General features: G+C 44.9%; 1 protein-coding gene across 1 annotated transcript in view; it reads right to left on the bottom strand.

Moving 5' to 3' along the window:
* DNAH1 (dynein axonemal heavy chain 1) overlaps nt 1-17,041 on the bottom strand; it is a 3,604,831-nt gene that overhangs the window by 2,278,218 nt on the left and 1,309,572 nt on the right. Inside the window, exons 24-25 of the mRNA XM_069644003.1 lie at nt 8,841-8,946; nt 5,801-5,980 (exon numbers count right to left, since the gene is read on the bottom strand). Coding sequence (XP_069500104.1) covers nt 5,801-5,980; nt 8,841-8,946 — 286 coding nt within the window. The remainder of the gene's footprint in view (nt 1-5,800; nt 5,981-8,840; nt 8,947-17,041) is intronic.

The raw sequence follows: 17,041 nt of genomic DNA, 5'->3' as shown, positions 1-17,041 counted from the left end.
CGGCCCTATGGGGAAAAAAGACAAAGACATTGAATGAGCGAATGCAAAGACATTACCCGAACGCTCATCCAGAACTTACCTGTCATTTACTGGAACTGCACGTTTCACTTCGGGTCGGCGCCATATCTCCGGCATTCCGAACCCCGGCCCCTAAGGGGAAAAAGACATAAGCGTTAGCGCTTGCTGCAATACGACAATGAACATCAATATTAAGCTTGAACTTTTGAACTTGCTACAGAACTCTTACAGCGCCTTACCTGAATAGTCAAGCTTATTTGAACTCCCATCAAACCTCAATCCAGTGAAGTAACTGGGTTTCAACGCACCCCTGCATCAGAAGCAGGAGGGAGAACTCATCCTTCCAGACCCTAAGGTGAGACTTCACGGGGAATCGTGGAAGGGTATCGTGGAGGGTTGGAAGGGAGTGGGAGGCTTGAGCATTATACCGTCAGTAGGTAATACTCCCTTTTCACGCAAAGGGGAATATTCCTGCGAGCCAGAGAAGCCAGAGTAGAGGGGCCCTGTCCATCCTCAGAGTCCTGCGCTTCACCATTGAAGAAGCATCAGCACTCGAAGCCAGACCTGCGCCTCCGTGGGAATCAGGTGAGCGTGACAGGAGGCTCAACATCATCAAACTTGCCGATAGGTAACTGAGTTGCCCGAGCCTGCATCGCTTTCATCTGGTCACCCAAACGTTCTACTTTCTCACTTAAAGCTAAATGTTTGCTCTTGGCCACCCTCAATTCCTGGCGTAACTCAACCAGAACCTCACCCAACGCACTCAGTGAGAACCCTCTGGGATCCATGGCAGCTTGGATGGGAAAGATCAACTTGGGCCTGTCATTATGTCTGGAAAGCCTGCATTATTCTTCTGTGGAAGCTGCTGAACCCCACAGTCCCTCACTGACTGCTCTGTGTCCTACTGATTCAATTATTTCCAGCAAGACTCAGGTAAGCCTTGGGGAAAAGGGAATTGGATACAATAACAAAATACTCTGGAGCTCTACTTGGTTCATTGCTGGGCTCCCTGTACAATAATTAAATAATGTTATTATATGCCTAAAAACACCCAGCCTTCCTTTAATCTCTCCCAAAATTACCTGTGTACCCTCCGATGCGGACAGGATTTTATTCAGCTGTAATTTGTTATGATGCACCTTGTGCGCATAGAATTCCAGTTTGCAAACAACTTTGTCACTTTCTGTCCGAATACTTTAGAAGAATTCCTTAAGTTCCACTCTAGTATTAGCAAACTTAACCTTGCTTCTTTTCTTGTTCAGTCTGTTTTCCTACTTCAGCAAGCTTGAATGCAATTTGTAACTTTCCTCACCTTGAACACTCCAATTCTTCTTTTAAAAATGAAGTCTTTCAAACCCATGTTTTCATAAATAGTTCTGCTTTTCCAAAATGTCTTTTCAAATGTTTGATATTTAGTTTTAAGATAAAATTTGTTATCGTCTTCCCCAGAACTAAAGCTGTTTGAACTAAAAAACTACAACTACCATAAAGTCAAGGAAAATGGCCGCCAGAGTCTTACTAAGAGCAATGAGTTCTAAGTGACTTTGATGCAGCTAAAACATGCAGCTTAACTCCGCTGGATCCTGCATTGTCCTCTAAATAGGGTAAAAGTCTAACTCTTGTATTTACTTTCTACCTAATCAGAGCTTTCCTAGTGTCAGGTTTTCACATTCTATATCTCACATTAGCAAGATTCCTAGGAGAATAGGATGTTGCAAATACTATTTCAGGGGTTAAAATATTAAATACATTCTGTTTAGAAACTAGAGCATTTTCTGTTTTAGTTAATTTCATTTTCTTTCCTCAACTAACTTTCATTAGAAAGATGAAATGTCCCCAAGCCAAGATGGTGGAACACTTTCTCAACAGTGATTGGTTTAGTTAATAGCAGGCAGTATTGTGATGTCATTTAGAATGTTGCTTACAAACCTAAACTGCCTTTCATTGAAGTCTTTATTAGAGTAGGTCATGTTTTAGTTAGCTCCTATAGATATAATATATTTTAAAATCTTAAGTGATAGTATACTGAAAACATTGAGTTTTACATAGAACTTAGTATTCAAGTTAATGTAAGTCTGCAGTTGAAGAAAGTATCTAATATTCAAAGAACTCTGAAGCTGAAGCATTGTATCCGGAGAACCATTTGCCACTGAATTGATGCTGAGCAGCTGTATTCAGTTATCCAGTAAAAGACTAAGCTAAGTGACTTGTGGACTTTATTTTTTGGAGTTTCATTACTGGAATGCAAGAGAAATTTAATGTTTTGTTTTTTAACCAAGGTTGAACAATATTTTTGTGAAAACTGTTTGTTCTGTAATCTTTGATTATGCGCGCGGTTTTAGCGTTGCATTACTAATATTAAACAGCTAAAATACTAATACAATTTTTTCTTTGTTTATTTTTGAAGCGCTAGTCGCGTGGTTTTGCTCGCGTACCTTTTCGGTTATTTTCTACAAGAGCATTCTCAAGTCCGTAGTACTCACGAGCGCGTACTGTGAATATTTGGAAGCGCGCGATTAGAAAAAAGGACCCAAAGACGTAGTTTTGCGTCGCTGCCATTTTTGAAAATATTTTTTCTTCAACACAAGCGCGTATCGACACGAGAGAACTTTGAAGGTGTTTTACAGACTTAAAGAAGTAGTTTTGCGTCGCTGCCATTTTTGAAAATATTTTTTCTTCAACACAAGCGCGTATCGACACGAGAGAACTTTGAAGGTGTTTTACAGACTTAAAGAAGTTAAGAAGTTTATTTCTTCCGATTTAATTCATCATTTGCACATAATCTGATCTTTAACGAAGATAGCACAAGGTATAGTTTTTAATTTCCTAAGTTAAGTTCTAAAGAATTATATATATATATATTTATATATATATATAGGTATAGAGATTTAGTTATTTTTTATATTTATCCTTAAGGACATTTTCGAGAGTGAATAAGAAGAAAATATATATAAAGAAGCAATGTCCAGAGTCAAGTCACAGCAGATTACATACAATTAATCATCTATCACGAAAGAAACTAAATAGCCTAACAGCAATCAGAGCTTAGGCTACAGGTATTTAAATCTATTAATCACATGATTAGTTTTGAGTATTGAACTAGAAGAAGGTGTTCTAAAACTGCATTTTATTTTAGGAACACTACTGAAAAACTAATACCAGATCTTTCCTGCAAAGACAGACAGAAGTGCCAGCAGTAGGAGTTCCAGAGAGTTCCAGACTTGTTGTCTCTTTTCTCTCAATCCACTTCCCCTTTCCCCTTGGGTTTGTCTGTCCGGCAGTTTTATAATTACAGAATTGTTGGGCAGACAGGCTTAGGGGGTTTAGAGGACCAGCTTCCCTCCTGCAGGATTCTTCAGCATCAGCTCTGACACCTAGCGGGATGCGCAACATAAGAATGTCATCTAGTGGCCAGCATGCATCTCCACACTTAACAGTTGGTTTCGTTTTCAGTAACATGAAGTTCTCCAGTAACTCATTTCATGAAAACCCTTGAGCTAGCCAATTACGCTTTTCCAATCTGAGCGCGAGGTCACACAGAGCGGCAACAGTATAATGTTTTCGGCTCACAGCCAGAAAGAGTAATGAAATTCAGTCAGGCTCCTACATTAAAGGTTGTTCTTTTTCACAAACTGCACTTCGTTATACTGTACTTTTAAACATTAGAGAAAAAAAAATGAAATCTCTGACTTTGTCAATTCTGCAGCCACAACAAATGAATTGAAAATATTAAATGGCTATGAACAAGCTCTCAAAGCGTAGTGCTCCCACCATTAAACAGTTGCTGCTGCTGATCTTCCGGAATCTTCAAAAGTCTTGTGCTGGTCACTTTCCAATTGTGGGCCCTATAGGAGCTAACTCAAAACCTGACTTCTTCTCATGACAATTCTGATGAAAGGCAGTTGGGAACGGTGTTCACCTCCAACCTGTCCTTAACATTCCACAGTGGAATGTTACTGAGGGAAAGCACCATCTTGCCCTGGGTTACAGCCCAATCCTCTATCTTGTGAGCGGACAGCTACAGAACTCTGGACTTAGTGGTTAAGGAAGATTGTGTGCATTTTCTTTTGTTCCCAACCCCTTGTAAGTGCCTGAACACAATTATGCCTGTATGTTCTCACACCCAATCTAGTCCTTGTACCCCGCCTTCGTTGAATCCTGACAATATATCAGGCACTGGCTGAGACCGGGCCATGAGGGAGAACGAAAGCTATAAGCCTACTGACGGCCATACTTCAGACACCAGATCAATTGAAGAAAAGAAGCCAAATGCTTGCTGAAGGCTATGTTACAAACCCTGGATGATGCCAACGACAGAGAATAGGAAGTCTCAAACAGAAGGGTTACTAGTGGCTGGCAGATGGAAATATCACAGCCTGATAAAGACCTTAAGCAAGGGGAAAGAAATACTTGCTTGTAGGAGTGTATAAATGGTATCAACATCAGCCCAGGAGGGCGACAAGTGGCTAGAGGGCAATAATATCTTAGCCTGTAAAAGTAAGCAGGGGGAGAAGTTCTTGTTGGTAGGTGAAGTTAAGATGCAAGTTGGGTGCTATATCACTGGGTTTGTGTATTGAAATGGGAAATTCAGTGAGAACTGATGATCTCTTGCATTATATAGTGTTTAACTAGCCTAATACCTTTAGTAATTGTTTTAAGTTCTTCAGAAGACGATTACCAAAGTTATGGAAACATAGGTAAAACCTCTTGTTCTAATGCAAGATTAGTGATATGACATTTATAAACGCATACAGAGTGGTAAAAATTGAGGCACACCTGGCAAAAAGGAGTTATTGAAAAAGAAAGGTCTTCAGCAATTTATGGAAAGTCAGCAGGTTAGTAAGAGCTTGAATGTTATAGAGTAGGACGACCCATTGCACTTAAATTTAGGAACCGAAAGCAAAAGAGCTTTAGAAGATTGAATCATGCCTGAAGGTGAATAAAGGGACATTTTCACAAGTATGTAAAGAGCTAAGCCTTGTAGGCATTTATATATTAGACGAAGAATCCTAAATTGAAACCGTTGTTGGACCGGAAGCCAATGGAGCCATCAACGTGCAATACAAACGAAAGTAAACTTAGGGAGATAGTGAATCAAGCAAACTGTTGCATTCTGAATCAGTTGTGGACATTTCAATTGAAACCCACCCAGGGATGTCAAGGTACAATGCACTTCTTAAGTAATCCAGTGTAGAGTTGGTAAGAGTAGCGGTTATTGCAACACAGTGAGTTATCCATGTTGACACTTAGTACTTCAGTCTTAGTAGGCCTCATAGGCCCTAGAGGCATTCACCCCACCCATCATTTTGTTTGTAAATAAAAGTGGTTCAACAATACTTTCCTGACACATGTGTTCTGTTGACCTTATGTCATGAAGAGAAACCCAGGAGGTATGTACATTTACTGATTAGATACATATAACGGATTGTAATTGGTGTACAGCAGAGCTGTGTTAAATCAAAATTCTCAGTTGCAGTTATGTAAAGTAGCAAATGTACAGGCATCACTAGTAGGTCAAAGAATAAAGAAAGGGCGTAGTGCATCAAGTGATGTGTGGAAAGGCCCAAATGCAAAGGTGGAGTGCCAATATGCAAAGTAGGAGATTTTATTTATAGGACAGTATACCCTATTCAAACCAATTGGCTTTTTAGAAGCTGTGATCTATTTGGAAATCAGGTGATCTCCCAACATGCCACGTTTTCTCTGAACACCTGGAACCTATCTCAGAAAGGAGCGGAGATAAAATAAGCAGGATACTATGTGATTGGTTTAAAGGACTCACCTCTGTATAGACCTTGACAGAGCGCTCAATGTAGTCTCTCACGGTTGCTTTCATTATCCTCTCCACTTCATGTAGCCAGTCCTCAACGTTGCCAGTGGGATAAATCGAAGCAGACAGCTTTACCTCCTCTCCTTCTCCTGAGTACATATGAGTAATCTCAAGATCTGGCTGGAACATAAGCTGAAGAAAGAGATGGGAAACCGACAGGAAGTATGACCACACTTAGAAAAAGTAGGCAGTGTCAATGGTTCAATCTCTACTCTTATTCCTAAAATTCATAGCATATATGAAGATGACCATAATAATAGACAGCAATTTCCAAACCCATCTGTTGAGAGGAACAGGTTTAACCTCAGTAACAGCCACTCAAAAATTAAAGGTTTTATTGGAAGTTGCATGGCCTCCTACAAGGTTGGGACCACGCTACACCAAAGATGTTTGCAGTCATCACAAAGTAAGAGTGTCTTGTCTGTTGGTATGGGGCATATTTACAATGTGTTGTTACATTCTCTTTGACAGGATTCAATATGCTCTTTTCCCACTGGAGTCCATCTTTATTCCACATCAGCCAAATCTCACCAAGCCCCTTATAACACCTATTTCTCTATGATGCACAATGTATTTATCTTTGCTGAATGTGTGATTTTTGTCTGCCGGGTTACTGAACGTTCTCTTCCTTCAATGTTGAAGGAAACCACTGCGTTGATGCTGCTTGTTCAGGGTTTAAGGTCACACATTGCAAAACTAGTGATTTTTAAGTGTATCTTCATGAAGAAGGAAGTAGATACTCTGAGAACAGTAGTTGCCTTTCACCGGACCAGAACATCTCTAAGTATCTCCAGACTAGAAAGCTGGAAAAAAAGCTAATGTTCCTTCTACATTTCACATGTCCATGACAAAAACCTAGAATCCAGAGGATATTATTGAAACCCAAGCAGACGAATGGGGTGAGGAACCCCAATATCCTGGGATATTATCATGCTGTCCAACTGAGCGCCTTAGGATAATTGGCCCAAGTACTATTTGAGAAATCATGGTTATCTATGGATCAATTTGGCCCCCCCATTTGGTAGCAGTTGTGGGTATTCCAAGTCCACAGACATAATTTTGTTTACATCTTTCTGATAACCAACTTAAGGTGTGGGATGGGATGCTTCTGAAGGGAGGCAGATGCTTTGTTTCTTTCTCCTTTCAGTCTTCTTTTTGGTAATCCCACTTTCAATCCAAGGCCAAGGAGGCAAGTCATTCTGATAATTTCAGGCTGGGGTCTGCTGCAAACTGCGAGGATCTGTTTCAGATGGGTACCATTAATGTTTTCACCAATGAAGGAGGATTATTTGTTGACAGAAAAGGGCTGACTACAGCACTTCCATTTACAGCACTGGACCTTGCATGGGGTTTAAAGGAGGGGTGGTGGAAGGGTAATAACCCCTATTGGAAAAAAACATGCAGGCTTCAAACGTATTGATTTCCGCCCCCTATAAAACAAAATGGATTGCACTGTTATTGCACTATGTTATGCCCTCCACAGGAAAACACCAATCACCTCTTGTAATGCACTTCGATTTAGGAACCAAATGCCTGGAATAAGGACTTGGCATCCGCTCTCAATGATTGCTCCTGGTCATTGATTTGGAGTAGGGTGGGAAAGTCCTCGACCATCATCCAAGCTCCAAGGTCCAAGGTACAAGGTACAATACGCGCTGTTATACTGCTGGTAACTACCACCGTCCTTGCCAGATCTGTTTTACCTTGATAGAGCTGGAGAGTGTAGGAGGGGGTTGGGGAAATGGGCTCAATTTTACATATTTGGTGAGACTGTTCAGTTATGTGGGGTTTCTCACTGTAGGTCAAATCCTTCATTGGTGAGAGGGTTGACTATCCGATTCCAAAAGCTCATTTGTTTCCTCTGCTTGGGGTGATGACTGAGTATTCTGTTGGGAATAGCCTCCCAGAACTGCTACTGATACTTACTCTCTTGTTATCTGCAAGATGACGCAGTCTCAGACTAATGGATAAATCTAATCAACAGGTCTTCTGTGGCACTACTGCATATTTTGTCAATAACGGGTCCTAAAAGCACCTCCAACTAAACTGCTGCGCCCAGCTACCTAAGGGTTTGGTGCGCATTACCAAATAAACAAACAAAACAAACAAAAGGTGCCCTTTTTGTTACTTGTGGCAAACATGTATTTAGTTCAAAGTGTCCTATCAGACTTTGATCTCTTGGCCTAGATTCCTGTGCTATTACTGTTTAAACTGTGCTAGCAGGAGACAGAGGGAGTTGCTGGGTGGGTTTAGGATAAGAAAAGGGTTTAAGATGAGAAAACAGGTATTATTGCTTGGGTGGCTGTACTGCTTGTCTTTATAACTAATTTATTTTTTATTTCTTGTAACGCGAAACTCGCTCTCAGGCCTCTGTGTGCATAAATGACACCAAAATCGGTATAAACAAATATACCCATCACCTCTCTCTGCTGGGCTCTTCAGTAACAACTCTCATGAGTCTGATCTCAAGTTGCCAAATCTGATGCAATCACTGGAGAGAAACACTCAACCCAAAGCAAACTCCACAGATCGAGCCAACATAAGTAGAGTGCCTCAAGATTTGGGGAGACATCACTGGAGAGAACCTCTGGGTAGATGACTGAAAACTACCCTATAATATATGCATCTCCTCAAACTGCTGAAACATTTTTAAGAAAAGATGAAAATATAATTCATGGGATTTTTCATTGAGGTTTTTGACTATTCACACTTGTCCTCATTTCTCCCACTCATATGAATACTTTCTGCTCTCTGGTCAGTTACTGTCTGGAGAACTTCAAGGTCCCTGCATCTGAAAAGTTAACAGACTTCTACCATGATTAATTACCCTGTTTGTTTATAACACATGGTTGATAAACTATGCCATGTATTCATATTCTGGAGTGCTTCCAGCAATTGAATTTGAAGCTACACAGCTGAGCGACTTACAAACACTACAGAGTCTGCCCTCCTTTGAAAAGAGTGAAAGTAACTGGCTTTGCTTTAAACTCACTTTAGCAATATTCTCGAAGCACTTGCGCAGATGGGGCTGAACAGCTGTTGGATCCTTGGTCTGGGATAATATTTCCAGCAGTTCATCATCTGAAAGGAAATAAAACCTAAAAAAGACAGACAATATTTGTGAGATGGAAGAAGAATTTCAATGTGCAGAATGATAACATGTGTACTGCAAAGCATGATTGGAAGAAGAAAAGAAACCAGCAAATCAGCATTTAACCCCTTAAGTGCTAGGCTCATATGCATGTATATGCAAAAAGGACAAACATACTTGTCCTTGGCAGTTAATCAAATTGTTGGCTTGACCAAATGTACATGCTATGAGTTAAAGGTGTATAGGCACAGTTTATTTGCTTAATACATCTTCTTGCTTACTACCACAGATGAAGAATGTTAAGCTGCCTTGTGAGTATCTACAGACAGTGGGCATATTTACAATGCTACAAATCAAACAACAACATCATTCTGTTTATCCGACTAGATGTGAAGGAATAGTTCACCTCCAGAAATCCAGGTTTGCTTACATCACATTTTCTCTTCAAAGGGACGTCAGCTTCAGAATCTAATTCTCAGGCCACCAAAAACTTCCCATCAAACTTTCATAAACATTCCAAATCCACCAAAATAAACAGCATAGTGTATGGTCACATATTTTGCCTACTTCCTCGTCCACCCTCATGTCCAGTCCCATATGGTACAATTGAGCATTTACATTTCTGTAAACCGATTTATTTCCTAACCGTAGGAGTGAAAATAAATTAAACTTAACTGCAATGTTGTTTCCTTTAGCTCTGCTATCATAACATGGACAGAAAACCCGACAAGCCAGTCGGATAGCTAAGTTCTAGAAGGCTGATAGAGATCCAACATTACTCATGGCCATGAAAATTTATTGAAAGATTCCCCAGTTGGCCTCCATCTTTAACTGGGAGGATTGGTCCTAAGCAGCAGCAAATTGAGAGGCCTTACAAAAAACATGGTCACCAGTATCTTAGAAATATGTTTCTACCGTAGCAGTGGTTGACCAACTGCGATGAAACCCCAGTGGGTATAACTTCTAGCACTGCCAAACTCCAAGAAATCAGTGAAGTTCCATTAGGCTCGGGCGTGCGAACTGGAGCAGTCATGTCTCTTATCTGCTCCGTGCTTGCTCTGATGGCGACCTAAGGCGAGTCCTTGGGTGGGGACCCATGAAAATGCCCAATTTCTGGCATCATTGAAGCATAGATGTGGCTGGATCAGCGTGTCTTGGTTATAATAGCAAGCAGACCGCAGCAGGCAATGGTAAACTCTGAGCTCTTTCAGAGTCCCTGATAACAAAATGGCAGTCGAATGCCGTGCTCAGTGACATCCAGGCTGGGCAAGCAGTCGTAAAACATCTCTTTTTTTTTTTTGAAATAACTCTGTTTATTGCGACATTAACAAATACATAACGACTTAAAACAATCAAACGGTCACATGTCAAAAGTCATGGATACAGTGTTTTACATCATGAAGCATTTTTGAACTAGTCTGAGTGCATCACCAGGAGTCCTAAGGACTTAACTCGCAGCCTCAGCGTCCATTACCACGAGAAGGGACCTCGTGTGGTTGTTGGGGCTTTTAGCTACCAGAAATTATCAAGAGCCCTCCTACTTCCACCAAACATTCTGAAACTTCCTGGGGCATCCTCTAGCTTTATAGATGTCTCTCTCCAGGGACGCACATCTGTCAACCTCACTGGACCATCTGTTTATACTGAGACTATCAGGTGAGCCCAAGGTTGCAGCAGTTTGCCTCTTTCCCACTCCCAGTCCGACTGCCAGGAATGTCTTCTCATGTTTAGTAAAGTCTGTTTCGCCCCATATACCCAGCAATACCAGTTTCGGGTCATGTGGAACTGGGGACCCCAGAAATCTTTTTAATACATTTTTCCTCCAGAAGTACTGGAGTACATCACAACCCCATACCATATGAAAGAAAGTACCCTCAATTCTTTTGCATCTCAGGACATTCCCCAGTTTCCGCCGTCCCCCAACGTGCCATTGCCGCTCGAGAATAGTACACTTGGTGAAGTATTTTCAGTTGAATCAATCTTAGTTTAGCATCAATACCGATATCTCGTGGAAACTTTAGTGCTTCCACCCATTATTCAGCTTCCAGTGGACCTAGGTCCCTTTCTCATTTCTCTTTTAGCCTAGCTAATTCTTGTGTCCCAAAGGAGTTGAGGACTTGGTATAGCGTGGATCAAAGGACTGCCTGGCCCGCTGTACTTCTCTGGTGTAATCGGAGAAGAAGGTAATACCTGACCCGTTGTACGTTATTGTGCCTTTAGCGCAGGCCATTTGTAGCAGTGCATCGCGATCTCTGTAGTTCAATAGTTTAGCTATCACTGTGCGTGGCGGCGCTCCAGCGATGGGATGCCCAGTCGGCATACAGTGGGCCCTCCCGATCGAGAAGAAGTTAGAGAATGTTTTGGGTGCAAATATGTCTGCTATCCATTGCTCCAGAAATAGTTCCATACTCAATCCCTCCGATTTCTCAGGCAGGCCCAAAACGCAAGTGTTATTACATTGTGCTCTGCCTTCTCCTTCATCCACCCTTTCCTCCATCGTCCATCGTCTTCAGACGTGCCATGACTCCCGACATTTGTCGCTCCATATTGCGAAGTCCATCCTTGGCCCGTGGAATACGGTTCTCAGCTTCACCCATGTAGGGTGAGGTCAGTACTTGTAGGTCGTGTCGTAGGAGTGATACGTCTGCACTGATGCCGTCCATTTTCTTTTCCATAGAGGCTCGTGAGTTGGCAAGGGCATTCATTATATCTTTCAATGAAATGGCTTCCTCTGGATCTATTGCGTCATCCGGTTGTGATTTGTCAGCTGGGGTGGACAATACAGGTGTCGCATACTTGTCCATTTTGCTTTGTGTGGGTGGCTTCTTGCATTTATCCTTCACCATGTTGACTTGCTCCTAAGGGTAGGTAGATCTCTCGGATCCTGTGGGCAGGTTAGGAAGTGAGTATTTATAATGGCTATCCGTTCTCATCTGTAGGTGTCAGGTGTAGGGTGGGAGCAACCATTTCACAGCCCGGCAGCTGTGTTAGCTATTTTGGTAGCAGCTTTCCATCGACATGGAGGTTCAATATGCTTCCTCTGGTTTGCCGAAGATCTTGGAAGTGAATACGCCACCTAGATGGGCACGTCATGGATTCAGGTGCTTATGTAGTTTTAGTAGAGTAGCCCGATCATGCCCCTATGTCCTCGTCTCGCCAGTGAGTTTAACCACACAGTTTCTCAGACAGGGGTCGGAGGGAGTCCGTTCCAATGGGCATTCTGGGTACAGTGCAAAGTGCACATCTGTCCGCTATTTTAGGAGGCAGTCGTCTCACGCCCGACACCACCACTGTGCCAGCTCGCGTCTGCTTTTGTTCAATATTGTAGACCACCAAGCCAGGGCGTGTCGGCCCGGGTAGCTAAGAACTCAACGTATGGCAGTCAGGATTATATTATGGATCCCTGCGGAGGTGGTATAGTCTCAGCTGCTGGCCCGGTGAATTACACAGGTGACCTGGGTGTGGGAGGGTTCCAGTATTCGTCGTCAATCCATCTAGGGGCCCTACGTGTGGAGAGCCACCTCCATTTAGGTGCACAATGGTGGGCCCGCGCCTCAATGCCGACCCATAATTCCAACCGTCTGTACCTCAACAGCGCTCATTCAGTTCAGTGGTAATTCAGCCCTCGCAAACCCTAGGGGCAGGGGGGTGCAGCCCCAAACCGCCTCGAGCGCTGTTGTGTATGTAGTGTGTCCACTGTTCCTGTTGCAGCGGAGATTGCCCCTTATTTATGTAGTCTTCTGCTGGTTCCAATGCTTGGGTGGCTTTACCCCTGCAGCCCCTCAGCCATGTGTCCACTTCCCTGCAGCAGTCATCTGTTCACAGCGTATTCCGTTGTTTTAACCTCCCTGTGCTGCAATCTGCGCAGCCCTATCCCCGGCCGTATGTTTTAAGCCGTGACACAGCCACGTTGGGTCCGGGCTGTGTCTGCCTATCAGGCAGAGATGTCTGGCACAGCGCGACCCGGAATCTTGGTCTTTACCGGATCTATAATATATATCCAAATTTAAAGTTGTGAGGGAGAGAGGGCGGATCCGGTCCCACACTCCCTAAAGGGGTGCATCTGTCTGGTTGGCCTCCAGGCTCCACCTTTGTGGTAGTGTGACTAGCAGTTAGGTGTTAGATTTTTATTTTGTGGTTCCCTACAACGGAATGTTATCTCATTAGTATGCGACTATCCATGCCCAGTCGATGCGTATTTGTTACGTGTGTCTCGATCCCCAGCTCGAGTCTCGGCCTCGAGTCGGCAGACCCGGCCCATGTCTCCCCTGTCATGCAGCTCCAGTTCTTTGCTGTGAGGGAGCGCGGACGTTAGAGGGATGAGGGGGGTGGCACACGGATTATAGCAATGGTTGTATCCGCCGGCCTGCACCCTACATGTCCCGGAGGCCTCAATCTGCATGTACTGTCTCACCTTCCCCACTCGGGCCGGCGCTGAGGTGTCTCAGGTCCGCTGGCACATCTTCTCGCAGTCCGTATAGCCGATCTTCAACCCGGCAGGCCCCTCTCACCTCATCAGCTGTGGCATTGAGTCTGTCCAGCTCCTCTTCGCACAGCCACTGCCAGCCACACGTCTCCAGAGACTCCGGTATGACCAGTCAGGCAAGAGCCTACTACTTGGCCAGTTGGCGGACAGCACACCCCGACCCGTAGCCCCACAGCATATGGGGTGGAATCTGTGCCTCCGGTCAACATGCTCAGGCTGTATCTTAGCTATGGTCGTCTTCCCAGCTGTAGTCAACGACCATCTTGGTGAGTGTTTACTGCGGGTTTGTGGCGAGCCACACCATTGCATATTTCTTGGTCAGGAGCTGGGTAATATGCGGCACGCTTCATCCAGCAGCACTCCACACCATCATCTCCCGGCAGGTGTGTTTTCTTTCAAATTCCACCGTGAAAACAGGATATTAACTCAGGATATCGCTGGCGGCCGCGGGTGCTTCAGACTCACGTCCTCATTGCTCGCCTGCTGGCCACACCCCCCGTAAAACATCTCTTGAACCTTTGGCCCATCGTTGCTGCTGGGTGCTGATCATGGTTAGCGTGGAGGCACTTTGAACCTGGAGTCCTGCAGCCCTACTGAGGTGTTTCCCCATTAAGCATTAGCCCTACCGGGTACTCTGCACTCCCGGGCTTTCCAGGCTGGGCAGCGCTGGTAATTTGAGCCGGCTGCTGCAGAGGCTTGTCGGTGCAGTGAAGGCCTTCTGCCAGCGGGGTCCCTCTACGCAACAAAAGAGGGTTGGAGCGTTGCGGCAGCAGAGAAGGGAGTCAGGCTCTTCACCCTGAGGACCCCTACCACCGGCTACAGCACAGTTCAACCGGCCAGGTCATTTAATCGAGCACTAGGGCTATCTCCTGTGTGTGGAGGCCTATGGACTCCTGTGGGGCCGGGTCCTGCGGTCACTGTCTTGATCTCAGGACTCCCTTGGGGTCGGGTCCTTGAGTCACTGCATTGATCTCAATCAGTCTGCCAATCAGGACGGAGCTTGGCGGGAGGAGCCTTTCTTGCAAATCAAGTGGGGTGGAGGCGGCCCTGGGCTGCTGACGACATCCCAACTACTGGGGTCTGTATAGGCTGCTGGAAGGGACGAGCTTGGTGTCCTGCTCCTGCGGGCCCTTCTTTCAAGACAGGACACCAATTGGCCTATTTTGAATCGGGCAAGGATCCTGGTTTCAGGACACTGAGACTTTCTCTTGGGAGCGGTGTTCCGGTATTTCCCACAAGGTGACCAGAAATTGGACTTGTACAAGTATGATCCTTAAGGGTGATCCAGGGGCTATTAGCATGGCAGGGAAAACATCTAAAGGGGGCAAGGTCTGCAGTCCTGTCAGGGCAGCCTTACACCAAATGCTCTCTGACATTGAAAAGGAGATTCACGATGTAGTGGGGAGCTGGCCCAGAAGGTAACTGAGGTTGATAAACGAGTGGGGGCCACAGAGTCTCGCATCGAGATGCTTGAGACCGGGGCAGGCGAATATGCCTATAAACTCGTAATATTGACGGGCAGGGTGGAGGAGCTGGAGTCTACAAGTGTTTGCCTACAGCATCAAGCGTAAGATCAGTAAAACTAGTACAGAGAAATAATATCAGGCTTAGGGAGATACCAACGAGAATTCTGGACCGAGACCTTGCAGCATATATCAAGGCTATGTTCAAAGAGCTTCTCCAATGGGCAGCAGGGAAGGAACTTGTGCTGGATCGGACCCACAGAGTATTTTCCTCCATTCAGTTCCAGAACAACTGGGTATCCAATATCTTGACCAGGATATAAGCATAAGCAAGATATCCTGAAAGCCGCTCAAGCTCATCCTGATTTCGTGCACAAGGGATCCACAATACTACTCTTGCAGGACTTGGCCCCGTCACTAAATGTGCTCACTGAGATTTCACTCAATAGTTAAGAAGTAAGGGCATTAAATATAGGTAGGGATTCCCGTTTGGGGTTATCTTCACATGGGAGGGCAAGCAGCGAACGGTCTTCATGACACAGAAGCTATGTCCATTATGAACCCTTCTTTCTTCTTCACCGCCCTCACCCGACCCGATCGGTGAAGTGGACCGACACCGGGTCTGCACAAAGAGCTGCATCCTGGTCCAGAGTGGCGAGATCAAGGAATCACTGGCGAAACACGGTGGAAAATGCAAAATCCACTCCTGCTGATCTTCCAGAGACTTGATGGGGCCGCTGCGATGCCAGTGGGCTGATAATGCGGCTCATTTCTTTTTCCCGTGCAGGGGTTGGCTTAGTCTAAGAGGTATCTCCCCTGTTACTACTAGAAACAACATCAATGTGGGTTAAATTCATTGTTCTGGTTAAGCGTTATTGAGTCCCGCCTGGCCCTACAGCGATGGTGGGCAGGTTTTGCTTGGGTGTTAAAGTTGGGGTAGGGGTTCAGTTGGGGTATTTTATAGAGATGATTTGTTTTGTTTATCAAAGCTTATGGGAGTCGAGTGCTTGGAGGGGCAGACACTAGTTTTTAAACCGGGGATTGCTGGGGTACTGTTGCTTTGTGGAACCACAAATTGTGGAGATTGAACCACTTAAAATAGCTACGATTAATTAACAGGGTTTACATTCTCTGGCTAAACGGAGGTCTATGCTTCAAAGGCTCCAAGCGTCTGAGATTGCTATAGCTATGCTGTAGGAGACCCATTTGATCTCCGAGGATGTATCCCGGATGAGATATAGGTCCTTCACAAAGCAATATTATGCCTCTGCTGTGGTCGAGCAGAGTGGGGTGGCATTAATATTGATATATGACATGATGTGGCATTTATAACCCGCATGTACACAAGTGTTTCTAGACAAGGAGGGGGAAACAAAGGGAGGACAAAATAACGATCTTACTAGGCCTTGTGTCATTCAGATCGCGCAAGTGCGGGAAAGAGGGAAGGGGAGAAGTACCAAGGGGGAGAGGAACGGGGAAGTGCAGTTAACTCACAATTGCAGCCAGCGGGAGGCTTATAAGTGCAGAGAGAAGGGACAGTAGGTTTGCAGATACAGACCCTTAAGTGCTGAACAGTCCGGAGGCAGTGCAAGGGCAACTGGACATTCAGCAGCCTTGGCCCGAGTTTAGAGGGTGACCAGGTGAGCAGTGCACGGAGCAGTCAGGTGCATCAGCAGGGTAGAGGAAGAGAGAAAGCAGAAGCGAAAAAGGAAGGTCTTGAGTTGCTTCCGTAACTGGACGTGGTTCTGCTCAAGTTTGAGAGAGGCTGGCAGGCTGTTCCAGATGGGGGCCCCAGCCGAGGAGATAGATCTGCACCCAACTCTGTGCTTGGAGAAGCGTTTGACCCTCAGAGAGTTGGAGGTACATGAGCGGAGAGCTCGAGAAGGAAGATGGTTTGGAAGAGAACGTTGAAAGAGCGGTCGCAGACCCCAGAAAGCCTTCCTTGCAGCCACAGGGAGCCAGTGAAGAGAGTTCAGAGCTGAAGAGATACAATCCCTGGGCTTGAGGCCAAGGACAAGTCTTGCAGTCCTGTTCTGGATAAGCTGTAAAGCTCGAAGAGTAGAGGCAGGAAGATTTAGAAAGAGGCTGTTGCAAAAGTCCAGCCTAGAGAGGACCAGAGCTCTGGAGACAGTGAGCTTCTGGGGGAAAGTAAG

Source organism: Ambystoma mexicanum, chromosome 2p, assembly GCF_040938575.1.
Source record: "Ambystoma mexicanum isolate Mex_15411 chromosome 2p, UKY_AmexF1_1, whole genome shotgun sequence".
Taxonomy (NCBI): Eukaryota; Metazoa; Chordata; class Amphibia; order Caudata; family Ambystomatidae; genus Ambystoma; species Ambystoma mexicanum.
The sequence above is the reverse complement of the archived record's forward strand: the minus strand, read 5'-3'. Positions and strand labels throughout refer to the sequence as shown.